This window comes from Macrotis lagotis, chromosome 3 (assembly GCF_037893015.1).
Source record: "Macrotis lagotis isolate mMagLag1 chromosome 3, bilby.v1.9.chrom.fasta, whole genome shotgun sequence".
Taxonomy (NCBI): domain Eukaryota; kingdom Metazoa; phylum Chordata; class Mammalia; order Peramelemorphia; family Peramelidae; genus Macrotis; species Macrotis lagotis.
The window spans coordinates 282377069-282391712 of record NC_133660.1 but is presented as its reverse complement, the minus strand read 5'-3'; the positions used below and the strand labels follow the sequence as shown (position 1 = coordinate 282391712).

The window sequence follows — 14644 nt, the reverse complement described above, 5'->3', positions numbered from 1 at the left end:
GACCTAAGAAGAGATAAAACCAAAGCCCTTTCTGTGGGGAGGCCCAGCAGCTGGAGGGGAGGGGAAGGGCCTCCCATCAGGAAAGGCCTAGTAAGAGGCGCCTGCCCCGAGCTGGAAGGGCAGAAGGGTGGAGGGCCAGTGGGACCAGACAGAGCAGGTGATGACTGCCACATGGGGCCAGGTTTGCATCTGAGCTTGGAGGGAGAGGGAGCCACTGGAGTTTCCTGAGCAGGTGAGGGGCCCAGTCAGAGCTGTGCCTTAGGAAAGGCCAGAGTGCGGGCAATGAGACACTGAAGGCCCCCCTCCTCATGGAGGCTGAAGCCGCTGCATCCAGGGTCTGCCTGTGTGATCCCCTCGGACCCTGAGATACAGTAATCACACCCAGACACAAGGAGGGTGCTCTCTTTATTGATGCTAGAGGGAGAAAGAATTCACACCATCATACAGAGAAGGAAACAGATTCAGGGCGGGCCTTCTCTGCCTAGCCAGGAATACAACAGAGTGGGGCTTCAGATCGGAGCAGATGCCAGGGGTCCTGCCTCACTTGAGGGGACCCCTGTTCATCTGGACCTTCTCTCTAATCACCCTCTGACCTCCTCCTGTCCTTCCTGCTCCACCTGGGGCCCCAGTTACTCTGGGCTGGTGCTGGGCCCTCCCCCCTCCCTCAAGTTAAGCTACCTTGCCCTCAGACAGTCCTGGACAGGAGCTGGGGTGGCCCTGCCAGGGCTGAGGGCACCTACATCAACAGCCTGGGCTGGTCTGGGGTCTGAGTTCCCAAGCCAGGCCCGGGCAGCTGCTGATCCACTGCCCTGCCCAGAGGGATCAACGATGTTCCCAACTGCTGACCAGAGCAGGCTGTCTAGTCCACGATGGCTGAGCTGGCCATGGCATTCATCCCACAGGCCCGGGCTCCTCGATATAAGTAGTAATAGCCCTGTAAGGAAAGAGGGGGAAGGGAAGAAGGGAAGAAGAGCTCAAGCCAGAGAACGGGAGGGATGGGTGGGGGGGTAGATGGGGTGCAGCTCCTACTTACGTCCTCGCCCCAGTCAGCACCCCAGCTGTTCTTGATGGCCCAGAAGGGGATGCCCGAGCCTGGGGAACAGAAACCAGTAACACCGAGAGAGCCAGGAGGGGCCCTGGCAGTACCAACCTGGGCCCAGAAGCCCCAATGGTCCATCATGAGGTGGGGGCATTGCCCACAAAGGAGGACGCTTGAGCCGATCCTCCTTTGTGGCTAGGGCCGATGGGCAGGACAGTGACAGTGCCCGCCCCCACCTTTCTGCTGCCCAGGAAATGCTGGGATACTTACGGTTGCCATAGCCCACAAGCAACACAGCGTGGTCAATGAACCAGGGGCTGCAGAGGGGCCGGAATGGGTGGGAGACCCCGCGGCGGTAGAACTGGGGAGAGAGGAGGAGGTTGGAGCCTGGGACCGTCTTGGGAGTCCTGGGGGGGTGGGGGGGGAGGGTGCAGAGGTCAAAGGACCCTCTCTTACCTGCATGGCAAAGGCATTGAGAGCAATGGAGATGGGCCCATTCTCCGCCAGCCAGGCAGCGAGCTCTGGAACGGGAGGGAGATCAACAGCGCCGCTTATATGGGGGAGACAACTGAGGGGCTTCCTGCAGACAGCGTCCTCCCAGCCTCCCCTTCTTTACCTCCTTCATCGCGGCTTAGATCCACCGAGCTGTTGATGTAGACCCTCGCCTTGTCGGGAGAAAAGCTGCAGCGCTCCTGGCGGCCCTCGTAACTGTAATCCTTCTCTGTCTCCAGCCCCCCTGGGGAAGCAGAGAAGAGGTTAGGAGGAGGATGAGAGGGCAGGCAGGGGGACCAAGCGTTAGGCCAGGAGAGCAGAGCCAGAGCCTCCTCCCTCCCCTGGACCCCCCCTTTTCTCAGAGGACCATTCCTCCCCAGGGTCCCCTCCCTCAGAGGCCCCCCACCCCTACCGAGTCTCTCAATAGCTGTATAGGCGTTTGAGGGCAGGCCTCCACCACAGGCTTGATCCAGGGTGTCGCAGTCCACCAGCTCTGTAAGGAGGACCGATAAGTCATGAGGGGCCCAAGGGTCAAGGCAGGGTCAGAAAAAGGTCTTGAGCCAGAGCCACACTTACCCTGCTCAGAAAGGGCCAGCAGGGTCCCCCGGCGGAGGAACCACTGCCCTTCCACATTGCCGGTGACTGAGAAGGCCCAGCAGGACCCACACATGCCCTGGGGAGGGAGATTAGCAGCTGTCTCGGGGAGCTCCCCATTTCTGACCCTGGCTGCCCACCCTCCCACCTGCTCTCATCCGACTTGGCCTCCTCCCTTGCCCATCGTTCACCTGATTCTTGACTTCGGTGACAGCCCCATGATCCCTCCAGTCCCAGGATGCAGGGGCCGGGCCTTTGGCAGGCGGGGCTGGCCTCAGAGCTTGGCCTGGGAGGCTGCTTAATAGGGGGTTCAGATAGAAAGTCCGAAACTCTTCCTCTGTGGGGAATGGAGTGAACAGTGTCAGGGAGCAGCCCTTCCAGCAAGGTGGGAAAGGTTGCTAAGGCCTGGCAGACCCCACATCTCCCTGGGAAACCACTCTGAGCAGTGGGCCCCGGCTGGTGGTGAAGCCTACCTGTGAGGTCACTAAACTTGGTGACTCCATACTCGGCAGAACCCTGATCCAACTCCTGCATCTTCTGGGCCAGCTCCAGGTTTTGGGCAAAGATGCCCAGACGCCGCTGTGTCTCTGTGGATGAGGAGGGGGCTGACTGAGCTGGACTCTGGGACACAGGGGCATCCGGGGTATGTGTCTCCCCAGGAAGACAGAGGAAGAGTAGACCATACCAAATGGGCTCTGTTGTTTCCCTGGGTCCTCCCTCCGACTAGGACTATCCTTGCCTCTACCTCCCCTTGGGGCCTCCCTGGCTTCCTTCATGTCTCAGCTCCTGGAGCCATCCCCGCAGGGCAGTGCCAGCACAGGCCTGGGGAAGCAGGAAGGGCTTTATAAATGCTGGCTGACTCTATTAAGTCTATTAAACTCCTGATGAGAGCCCAGGATGGCTATACCCCCAAACATATCCCCAGATGCCACTGAAGCTCTATTTAAACCATCTTCCTCCCTTGTCAGCCTGAAGCAGTTACAGTGAATGAGATCTTCTGTCCCTGTTCCCCAAATGAATTGGGGAGGAGATGATGGCACCTCTGTAAAAGATCTTGTCTCCCCACTCAGTAAATCCCTGCCTCTAGGAACAACATGAACCCTCATATCTCTCCCACAACCTGAAAAGAGCTACTGGATCTCCTCACCTCATCTACCCCTTTAAAAATTCAGCCCCACCTCAGCTGAGTTACTGACCCCTATGGGAAGCCAGCCCACTCTTGGTAAGTGTGATTCCCACAAGTGAATGCCCTTTGCAGACTGACCATGCCAACCCCTGTACAACTCACAGCAGCCTCAATGCCCAATATGAGAGTCCCTGTCCTCAAGGACCTGACTTTTTTTTTTAACTTTTTGCAAGGCAGTGGGGTTAAGTGGCTTTGCCCAAGGCCACACAGCTAGGTCATCATTAAGTGTCTGAGGCCAGATTTGAACTCAGGTCCTCCTGACTCTAGGGCCGGTGCTCTATCCACTGTGCCACCTGGCCACCCAGGACCTGACTTTCTATGGGAGCTGCCTCGGGGAGCTCCCCATTTCTGACCCTGGCTGCCCAGCCAAACCTCAATGAAGCAGATACCAGAGAAGGAGGGGCTGGGGCAGGGAAGGCCTCCTGGGTGGGGGGCAGGGGATGCCCAGGTGGGCACACCTCACCTGTGGCATTGGCGTAGCTCTTGTTGTAGGTGGTGAGGAAGTCCTTGAAAAGTGTGATCAGCTGCACTGAGTCAGCCTGAAACACAAGAATTTGCTGTCGCACTGACCTGAGCAGGGGCAAGGGGTTGGAGGGGGGCAAGCTCTGCATGTGGTCCCAACAACAACCCAGAGAGTTACCCCTAGACTGCTCTGATTTCTCACCTGCCATGGGGAGATGGGAGGCTGATGGCTGGAGCTCCAGGAAGGCTGCTGGGCCCCTAGCCAGGGTAAAAGGAAGAATAGCCATTGAATGAAGCCTGGACCAAGCTCCCCTCCCAAGAACCCAGCCATCCCTCAGGGATCTGGACAGAGCCCCCCTACCCCCACCCACTCACCAGGCTGGTCACAATCTTGCTTCAGCAGCATTTGCTTGGTCCACATCTGGTCCAGGACTTCAAAGCGACAGAGCTGAGGCAGAGGAATGAGCCTGTGTTGGGGTGGGGGATTAAACTGGGCTTGGGAAGGGGGGAACAGTCAGGGCAGGGCTTCCTGGAGCATGAGCCTCTCCACAGAGAGGCAGCCTGGGGCAGCTAGGTGGCACAGTGGATAGAGCACCAGCCCTGGAGTCAGGAGTACCTGAGTTCAAATCTGGCCTCGGATACTTAATAATGACTTAGCTGTGTGGCCTTGGGCAAGTCACTTAACCCTATTGCCTTGCAAACAAAGAACAACAATAAAAAATTAAACACAGAGAGGCAGCCCTCTTGGAGTCAAGAGGATGTGCGTTCAAATCCCGCTTCAGCTACTCACAGGGTAAGCCTGTTTGCTTCAGTTTCTTCATCTGTCACATGAAGCTAATAATAGCCCCTCCCTCCAGGGTTAGCCGTGAGAACCAAAGGAGATCATGACAAAGCATCCGGGGCCTGGTTCACACCCAGGGCTCCATAACTACTGGTTACTATCATCAAGCATGCATTACAGCACGGCCAGCTGAGGGCTTCCCTAGGTCTCCTGGGTGGGCAGAGGCAGGAGCAGCCTCTAAATCCTTGGTTGCTCCCCACCCCCAGACTCCTTTGATTTTCATACAGCCCTTGGAAGGCAGAGGCTGCTTCCCTCAAGTCTCAGGAGAAGCCGGCCAGAGCGTCAGGAAGCAGCACAGCTCCGTCAGCAGACTGGAACCTCTTTGAGGGCAGGCCATGCTCCCTCACTAGTGCCTTAATAAATGCGGGTAGGCCTAGAAGGGAGAGAAAGGGCCTTGGGGGCTGGCGAGGAGCCCTGCGGGCACTTCCCCATCTGAAACCTGGGGCACTGTGAAGAAGGGCCCCACAGATGCTCTGGGAGAACAGGCCTTGAACTGGCTCGCCCAGGGCTGGCCCCTGCCCTGGCACGCTTCCCCAGGGGGGCCTCCCCTGGTGTGACTCAGGGTGGGGGGGCAGGCTCACAGAGCAGCTGAGTCAGCCTTACTGTGGAGGCGCCAGGGCTACTCGGGGCTGAGCAAAGTCACGGGACCCAACCAGACGGCGGGTCTGGGCTTTGAGTCCCCATACTGACCAGAGTCCTTGAAGACTGGGGGTCCTTGCAGGCTGTGGGGGGGCTGCAAGGCGGCTCCTCCAACGTCACTTCTAGAGAATACAGCACCCCACGGGCCATCTGAACACAAGGGAGGAAGGGGTCAGAGGGGCCTTGGGATCCTGGGTCCGAACCCCCCATCCAGCTCTGCCTGCCCTCCGTGGCCCTCCCTCCCTTTCCCTCCCCCAGGCCCCGCTTTTCAGCGCCCCGGGGTGACCCAGGATGCGCTGCCCAATAGGGCCAAAGCCGTCCTCCTGGCGAAAGGGGGATTTTCCAGTCTGGGTGGGGAAGGGAAGGGCCCTCCCTGAGCCTTGGGCGCCCCCTGAGACACGGCAGCAGGGGTGGGTGAGGACCCCAGCACGCCCTGGCACGCTCCCGGGCCCTGCTCAGGGGCCCTCGCTGGCGATGCCGCTGGGAACCCTGGAGAGGGAGCCTTGTGGGGAACCTCAGGCCGGGGGGGGTCTGCAGCTCCAGCCCGGCCCAGCCCGCCCCGGGAAACCCAGCAAAACGGATAAGGCACCCCCAAAAGCCGAGTCCCCGGGGGGCCCGGCAGGCCCCGCCCTCACCGGCAGGCTCCGCCCCCGCAAGCCCCGCAGCTGGGCCGCCGCCCCCGGCTCGCGGCCTCGGTTGTAGGCGTCCAGGGCCAGCCGGGCCGGGGCGTCCAGGGCCAGCCGGGCCGGGGCCTGCAGCGCGGGGGCCGGCGCGGGCGGCAGGCGGCCGGCCTCCCCGCCCGGGAGCAGGCACCACAGCACCGGCGGCAGCAGCAGCAGCAGCAGCCGCGCCTCCATAGCGGGGGTCCGGGGGGTCGTCAGGCGCCGAGCTCGGCTCCGGGAGGACTGCGCGGCCCCGCCGAAGCCTCCTCCTCCGGCAGCCGGGGGCGGGGCCTGGGCTGGCCAATGGGCGTGGGGGCCGCGCCGCGCCTGCGCCCTGACCTGTTTACAGGCGCACGTGGGCGGGGGCGGGCGCGGCGGGGCTCTCCCCTCCCCTCCCCTCCCCTCCCCTCCCCTCCCCTCCCCTCCCCCTGCTCCTTCTCCGGCCTGGCGCAGATCTGGAGCCCCATTATGTGGCATGCCATCCGGCGGAGGCCGGCCCTGAGTCCGGAGCCTGCCCTGGAGTCCCAGGCCAAGCGCTTGACCCGGCTGCCTCGGTTTCCCCTTCTGTAAAAGGGGGCAGTGACCCTACAAGTGGAGGCAGCCCTCGGACGGACCGATGTCTGTCCCCTGTACGTCCTGCCCTACGCCCCCACTAGCCTAGGCTCTCCAGGAGGGCAGGGACTGTTTGGCCTTCCTCTGCGGGTCCAAGGTTGGTCCCGGTGTGGGCACGACCCCGACTTGCCCGGGATCTCACCACCAGTGTTCACCCAAGCCTTGTCTCCAAGGCCAGCTCTTCTCTCCACTCCTCTGAACAAAGTCCTTCTGCCAGGCATGTGCCCTCTGGTTCCCCTGGCTCTTCGGCCCTGACCCACTGGTCACATTCCAGGGGCTGAGCTGCTTGACCAAGCACACCCTGGGCGCTGCCCCTTCCGTCAACAGACCCCAACCTGGTTTCATCTGCCCAAGAACCACCCGGGGCAGAGACCACCAGCCACTTCCCTGTGCCCCCTTATCTCTGCCTCTTGGAATCCCCTAGACCTCAGCCCCCACCCTCAGCCAACTGCAAACCCCTTCACCTCAGTTGTTTTACCTCTACATGCAATGTTTCTTTCCCTAGAACATCAACTCCTGCTTCTTTTGGTGTTTGTGCACTGAAAGCCGGCTCTCCTCTTCTACTGAAGGAGGATGAGGGAGGACTTGGAAGGCCATGTGGCCTGATCTCCAGGGATGTGGCCATGGAGTCTTGGTGGGGTGGCATCATTTCTAGAAGTTCTGCCATTTAAAGGCCTTTCCTAGCCCTGAGAAGGCTCCGGGATCAAAGGCAGGGAGACCACGAGAAGAGATAAGAAGGAGGGGTGTGTACAAACCACCCTGTGGGTTATCCTGCCCCTCTCATTCAGCTGCAGAAGGGCTGGGGGCGGCCTCAAAATGACAGAAGTAGGGGAAGCAAGCAGAGCAGAGGCCACAAGGCCCTGGGGAACATGCCTGAAGGTGAGGAGAGAACTGAGGAGCAGAAATCCAATGGGTCAGCAACAGCAGAGGCCGAGCCCTCCAGGGTCCCCTTGCTTAACCTACCTTCATCCTTCTTCCCAGCAACACTTGCTCTATTCAACTCCAAACAATCCAAGAACCATTTATTAAATACCTACTGAAATAGAGAAAGAAAAGACAATCCCTGTCCTCCAAGCCATCCAGATACAACTCCCCTTTCTTCTTTCTGCCCTTCTAACTTGACCCCGGAAACTATCACCCTTAGATGGTTAACCTCCCTGAGAAGACTCTATAGACAATTGGCACCTCTTCTTCTTTGACCATCTGGCTTTCTCTAGTGCTTATTTCCAATTTATTTCACTTGTCTTATATTTTCTATCAAGTTGCTTGCATGTTGTTAGGCTTTTCTTTGTATCCCTAGGGCTTAACACAGTGCCTGGGATGTTGACTGATTGCGGCGGGGGGTGGGGGAGAAAAGAGGTTCAATCCCCCCCACACCTTGCAGAGGGAAGGCTGGAGCTGGGTGATCATCAGAAAGCTTCATCCACTTCGTAGCCAAAATATTTGTGTGGGGTAGGTGAGAATGCGGTGCCTCATTCTTGGATGGCAGCAAGGGGGAATAGAGGAAGAAATTGGAGGGGGCATTCAGGAAAGACTTGCACTAGGAACTTACTAAGTTAGGGTAAGACACTAAGACAGAGAACAGTTCCGGGGACAGTAGAAACAGATGGACTTCTACATGAGTGAGGCCATCCCACCATGTCCCTAGACTTGTTTGAAATAGAGGTTTATTCAAAAAGACATTCTCTGGGTGATTCTTCTCTCTGGGTTTCAGATAAATCTCAACTCCCTCATTTGCTCATGTTTTTTGGGGGGGATTCTAATCTCTGTAATCCGTTTTTTTTATTTTAAGGCAATGGGTTAAATGACTTGCCCAAGGCCACACAGCTAGGCAATTATTGTCTGAGGTCACATTTGAACTCAGGTACTCCTCACTCCAGGGCCAGTGCTCCATCCACTGCCACCCAGCCGCCCCCCCATCTCTGATTTTTTGTTGGCTATTGTGCCTAGATGAATGGGTTTGCTCAATATTCACAAGCTGTGACGGTCTTTTATGGAAGCTGGTGAATTTAAGTGTAAGGTTACCCTCAAAAATCTAAAGAGAGCTTGTTTTGTTCCTTAGACCACGAGGATTTGAGAGAGACATATGAGAATAGCTGAGTCCCAGCTTGCAGGGCCTGAGGCCTATAGTTCGTGTGTTAGTAGTGAAGACCTGACTCTAGGTTCTCTATCTCTTCTCAGAGGTGGGCCAGACTGTAGACTATTCCTGCCACCTGGCAGTCAGTCTACAGATGGAGACTGTATGGGTTGAAGAAGTTGGCCTGGGTGGTCTTTGAAATCTTCCCCATTGAAATAGGGTGCAGTGGAGAGAATGAGGGATTTAGCTCTCATATTCAGAAATGTGTCACTTTGCACCCTAGTCTCTTCTGTAAAAAGACTTGGGTTGGTCCCTTTATTTCTAAATCAATGATACTCTGGCCAAGAAGTCAAGCCAGAAAATGCTCTAAAATGGGGTGTTGTCCTGAGAATGGGGAAGCTCTGGGTTTAAGTCCTTGCCTTTGACGCACAGTATTTATGAAGATTATCCTCTCAGTGTTCTAAGACTAGGAGTTACCAGTGAATTGCTGAGATGTTTTGGTGGAGGCAGTTTTCACCAGAAAGATGAAATTACTTGTCTAGACCAAAAAAAAAAAGTTTTCAGGTACATTTTAATGTAACATTGTAAAATATATTTTCTTTTTTTAAAATAGTATTTTGTTTTTTTCTAATTACATGTAAAGACAATTTTTTAACACTTTTTTTTTTGGCAAGGCAATGGGGTTAAGTGGCTTGCCCAAGGCCACACAGCTAGGTCATTATTGTCTGAGGCTGGATTTGAACCCGGGTCCTCCTGACTCCAGGGCCGGTGATCTACCTACTGCACCAGTTAGTCGCCCCTTTAACATTCATTTTTAAAAATTTTGAGTTTCAAATTTTTCTTCTTCCTTCCCCCATCCCTGAAATGGTGAATTTTATTGACCAGAAGACAAATGAAGCCGGACAAATCTGACGTTTTCTAAGATCCCAGGATCTGCAGTCTGGTTGTTCCTCTGGATACTGAAAGAGGGCATTTGCTCAGTGACTCTCATATATGACTCTATCAAAACAATCACAGCTTCTAACCCTAAGAACATGTTATTTATGCATGTGTACCTGAAGATACACGTTTGGGATATGTGTATGATTACATATGCAGTTATAATGGGAGTATAGGTGGTCACCTGGGAAAGTGGACTTAGGGGGTGGCGAGGTGGCACAGTGGATAAAGCACTGGCCCTGGAGTCAGGAGGACCCGGGTTCAAATCCAGTCTCAGACACTTCATAATGACCTAGCTGTGTGGCCTTAGACAAGCCACTTAACCCCATTTGCCTTGCAAAAACCTTAAAAAAAAAAGTGGACTTGGTAGAACTAGAGGAGATGGGACAAACATTGACTGGAGGAAGGAAGCATAGTGGAGAGCTCACAGTGCCAACTTTGCTGCTTCCTACTTTGGAAAAGTCACATGGCCTTTCTGGGAGTTTGGACTAAAGTCCCTTTTAAGCTCTAAATCTCCAGTCCTACTTCTCAAAGCCACCCAGTAGCTGAGGCTAAGTTGTCGAGGAGGCTGAAATCTTCATTGGTAGAGAAAGTTCATTAGGAAATTCTCTGATGAAGTCACAGGTTTCTTAAAGACATACCTACCTATATACACACATACCCAAGTACATTATACACGGAGATACAGATATACACACATTGATATAAATATAGACACACAAATATATTTTACATGTTTGTATGTGCAATTATGACCAGTAGAAAAATGTTAAAATTAAGACTATTAGAAAATCAAACCTCAGATGTTCAGGGCTAATTGTTGAGTTGCTTGTAAATTTGCATAATTTCATCCTGTTTTTAAGTAATAAAGAAAACTTAAATCTTTCCATTTGTGACTTGTCCATTTACTCCAGTAGGGTTCCCAATCAAGTTGGTCATGAGGTAGTCCACAATGGAGAACCTGAGTCATAATATCCAAAGTGAACCCAGCAAAGCTATCCCAAGGCTTAGGGGAAAGAAAAGCCAGGATGAAATATATTCTTTTTCCCCCTTCCAAATTCTGGTTCAGGTAGTCAGTGAACCTCTTTGCTAGTCATAAACAGCCTTGTTCAAGATGCTACCCCCTCTAAGAAATCTTTTCTGATTTAAAAAAAATGAAAATTCCCTGAGGCTGGGACATAGGGTCCAGTAGATGTGTATTTGGCTGAGTAGCATAACCTGGGTTGTGGTATATTCTCTAAATCCAGCCACGGGGGAACGGTAGGACCTAGCTCTGTGAAGGATTCCCTCCAACCTCTAGAGCCCAAAGACATCCCCTTGGATTTCTCCCAGACTTCAGCCTCTTTGAGGACAAAGGTCAGGGTCTAGGCAGAACCATAAAAGCTGGCTAAGTATGTCACCCTTTCCATCCCATCTTCTGTGCTGCTTGCCCTGCTCAGCCACACTGGTAACCAGGACAATGCCCATGTTACATTCTCCTTCTCCAGACTCTTCCCTAACAAAACTCACTCATAGTAAAGATTAGAGATTGTCCTTTGTTATCTTTGGGTTCACTAAATGGTGTCAACCCCACTCTTAGCGGGGCCAGGAGAAAGAAATGTAGATTTAGCAGTGGTATTCAGCTGTCAACAACAGTCTGGAGATGTGGGAGTGAGATGGGACCAACTCATACCCCATCAGCCACTGCCTTTTGTAACTGCTGATGAAAGCCAGATCTGGGAGAGACCTTTTTTCTTTTTTAGGATTTTGCAAGGCAAATGGGGTTAAGTGGCTTGCCCAAGGCCACACAGCTAGGTCATTATTAAGTGTCTGAGGCTGGATTTGAACTCAAGTACTCCTGGCTCCAGGACCAGTGCACTATCCACTGCACCACCTAGCCACCTCCAGAGAGACCTTTTTTTTAAAATCTGTTTTTCAGCAAGTAGACTCAAACTAAGCATCTTTCAGAATTGGAGTAGAATGTGTTGCCAAAGAAGTGCCCTCCCTTTTGTTTTACCTGGTAAATCCCATTTCACCAAACACTTAAGGTTTAGACCCCATTATTTTGATGTATGAGAACTTGGTTATATCAATTCAGCAGGACTTGAAATAAAATAGCAATTTTTATCTCATAGCTACAGTATTTGTTGTAACAAAATATGAACTCAACTAAAATTTCCTTAATTAGATATCATATGTTCCTGGCCCTCCCTCCCTGCCTCCCTGGGGACCTGGATTTCTTAGATAATCCATCTCCAGACTGATCCATATTAGGGACTGGAGAAGGGGGTGATGTTTGCCATTTAGGCATCTCTGGGAGAGGTGGTGAGGCCATGTTCTGAGTTTTCTGAGTTTTGGGGATTAAGGGAAGGCAATCGGGAGCCCTTTTGGGCATGGATCAGCTTCTTGGCCCTCCGTTCCTGCTGTAACCAATACAACATCTCCACTTTGTCCCTCTTCATCTTATCCAGATAGCACCGCCCCTTGTATGTCACCACTTCCCCAAAGGTCATCTGGATATTCTGCAGGAGCTTGGTCAGAAGGCTCTCCACTTTGCTGATCTTTGCATATAAGTTGCTGCGTATCTGTGACTCTTCAGTCCAGCGCCAGAGGTCATAATCAACCTTTAAGAAGAAGCGGTTGGGATCAGAGGCTTCTTGCTCAAAACGCTCCAGCTTTGCTAACAAGAATTCCCGCTCCTGGATGGGCTGCAAGACCTTCTCCCAGGCAGTCACAAGAGCAGGGAGCTGCCCCATCCGGGCATTGGTGCTGAACTTGATGGCCATGTCCAGTCGATCTTTGTCTGGCACTTGCAGGGATGCCCAGATTTTCTCAAGTCTCTTCTGGAGTTGCTTCACTTCCTTCTGGTCCCCAAGGAATTTGGTCCCTTTGGCTCCCAGGCCACCCTGGAGGACTGAGTTGGCATCCCAGATACCTGGCACAAACTCCCCGGTATCCCCCTCCTGCACCACTGAAGGCAGGGTTGTAAGTTCCTGGACATCTTCGGTGTTGATAGGAATCTGCTCCGATTCTTCTTCTGTGTATGTGTGGAAGATCACGTGGAGGAAGTCACACTCCTGAGTGGCCAGGTACAAGAAGTAGTCATCTGTGGTGAGCGTGGCTTTCCACCAGCGCATCCAGGAGGTCTTATATTTGTCCCGGTTCTTAAGTGGCTGGGGGCTCAGTACTGGGGGAAATGGATCTGAGTTTAGTCTGTGCTTTCCAATGCCATCCAGTTTGGGGTTGATGACTCTTTCTTTGGGATATCTGATCAGAAAGGTCGAAGTCATCAGATCTGACCAGTCCTTTTCCGATAGCTCCGATGGTCCTAAGGACCCCTTATCGAATTGCAGATAGTCGGCTGAGACGCGACTCAGAAGCTCGGTGTAGACCTCCTGGATGTTAGTCCCAGTAAAGAGTATGGTGTCCAGGTCTTCCACGATTTGGGGGTTCAACTCACCTGACAAGTGGTTATAGAGAACGTTTTCTCCCTTCAGAAAGAAGCTATCTGGAAAGGCCCTCTCCGAGACCCTGACCGCCGCCGCCCGCATCACAGTCCGATCTCTCAGCTTCACGGTCACAGTAACTGGCTGTGGATGCACAGAGGTTCCCAGATTGGGCTCATAATCCCATTTTCCCGAGGCTTCTTCATCTTGAAGAGCCTTTAGAGTATTCTGCAGCTTTCTGACGCGGTAGCTGCAATTTGGGTCCCGGGTCATGACCCCGAGGAGAGGGGACAGCCGCTGAGGCTTTCGGGACTGTTCTACGTGGTAGCTTTTCATCATCTGCTTGAGGTCCTCCGAAGCTGAGCCCACGAAGGCCTTCCTTCCGGTCTCCCAGCCCAGGATCAGGGGGGTCTGGGCTCGGGGGGAAGGCTCGGGGATGCCCAGTTCATCTGAAAGCTTCCAGCCTTTTCTCAGACAGGGCAAAGAACTGCACTTCCGGGGGATGTGGAGCTGCGGGAAGGTCCCCAGCTCCAGGTTTCTTTCCAAGCTCAGAAGCCCCGGGGGCTGGGGCTTCTGGGCTGGGCTCTCCTCCAGCGGCCTGGGGGGCCTGGGGGGCAGGTTAGGCAGCCAGCGCAGGTACTTCCTCTGGTCTAGGTCTGGGATGGCCTCCAGCCCCTTCAGGTGGTCCACGTTGGGCCTCCTCAGGAAGTCTGGCGGCCGGCTCAGGTGGATCAGGTAGGTCATGGTCAGGGAGGAGCAGGGGATCTGGGAGAAGCCGGTGCTGTGCGGCCAGGGCAGCGGGCAGAGCTTGGAGGCCTGGAAGGTGCCGGCGGCCTGCTGCGGGATGAGGGCCAGCTTGCGCAGGTCGTCGGGCCGGCTGCCGGCGCCCTTCTTCAGGAACGGGTAGAGGCCCCGCAGGTCATTGAAGTCGGAGACCAGGTGGCGGTAGACCAGGGGGCTGGTGATGAAGCGGGAGCAGTCGGCGGCCAGGCAGGCCGACAGGCGGGTCAGCGTGGCCGGGTCGGTGAGCACGGCCTCGGGGACGGACAGGGTGATGAGCAGGTGCAGGTAGCGCAGGAAGAGCTGCTCCGAGGCCAGCACCACGTGCGTCTCCACGCGCTGCCGCAGCCTCTGCTGCTCGCGAGGGCCCAGGCCCGGCTCGGAAGGCGGCATCTGCCAGCCGTACTGCAGCTCCGACAGGATCACCTCCTTCAGCCGCCGCCGGCCCTCGGGCGGCACCTCGGGCGCCTGGCCCGCCAGGGCCAGCCGCTGGGCCACCAGCAGGCACAGCGAGGCCGCCGACAGCGGCTCCAAGAAGTACGAGTCGCGGCCCACGCAGGGGCCCTCGGCCGCCTCGGGGGCCGCGACCAGCTCCGAGGGCCGCGGCCGGAGGGGCGACCCCTGGCCCGGGAAGAGCGACAGCGGCCGCAGGAGCCGGTGGTACAGCTTCTGCAGCTCCGGGTCGGCCGTGCGGTCGGGAGGCGGAAGCCGCCGCTTCCTCCGGCCCGGCCCGTTCCGCCGGGGCTCCATGGCCGCCGCGGCCGCCGCTCCACCCCGGCCCGAGCACCGCGGGCTCCGGGGGCACAGACGCGCCGGGACGCGTCGCTAGGGCGACAGGCACCGGAAAAGGAAGGGGCGTGACCGCCGGCCTCCCGAGCCTGGCCAATGGGGTGGGA

General features: G+C 55.4%; 2 protein-coding genes across 2 annotated transcripts; both read right to left on the bottom strand.

Annotated features, from left to right (window-relative positions):
- Positions 1-756: 756 nt before the first annotated feature.
- Positions 757-6152, bottom strand: CTSF (cathepsin F). The gene is made up of 14 exons (XM_074230992.1): positions 5889-6152; positions 5305-5403; positions 4149-4221; positions 3976-4031; positions 3775-3850; positions 2599-2712; positions 2317-2462; positions 2108-2204; positions 1944-2024; positions 1656-1775; positions 1496-1560; positions 1310-1400; positions 1034-1092; positions 757-934 (listed from the first exon to the last, which is right to left on the bottom strand). The coding sequence occupies exons 1-14, from the start codon at positions 6108-6110 to the stop codon at positions 860-862; spliced, it is 1374 nt and encodes a 457-aa protein (XP_074087093.1). The 5' UTR covers positions 6111-6152; the 3' UTR covers positions 757-859.
- Positions 6153-11632: 5480 nt separating this feature from the next.
- On the bottom strand, positions 11633-14609 carry CCDC87 (coiled-coil domain containing 87). The gene has a single exon (XM_074230988.1). It carries the CDS (start codon positions 14496-14498, stop codon positions 11826-11828), a length of 2673 nt encoding a protein of 890 aa, XP_074087089.1. The 5' UTR covers positions 14499-14609; the 3' UTR covers positions 11633-11825.
- Positions 14610-14644: the final 35 nt, after the last annotated feature.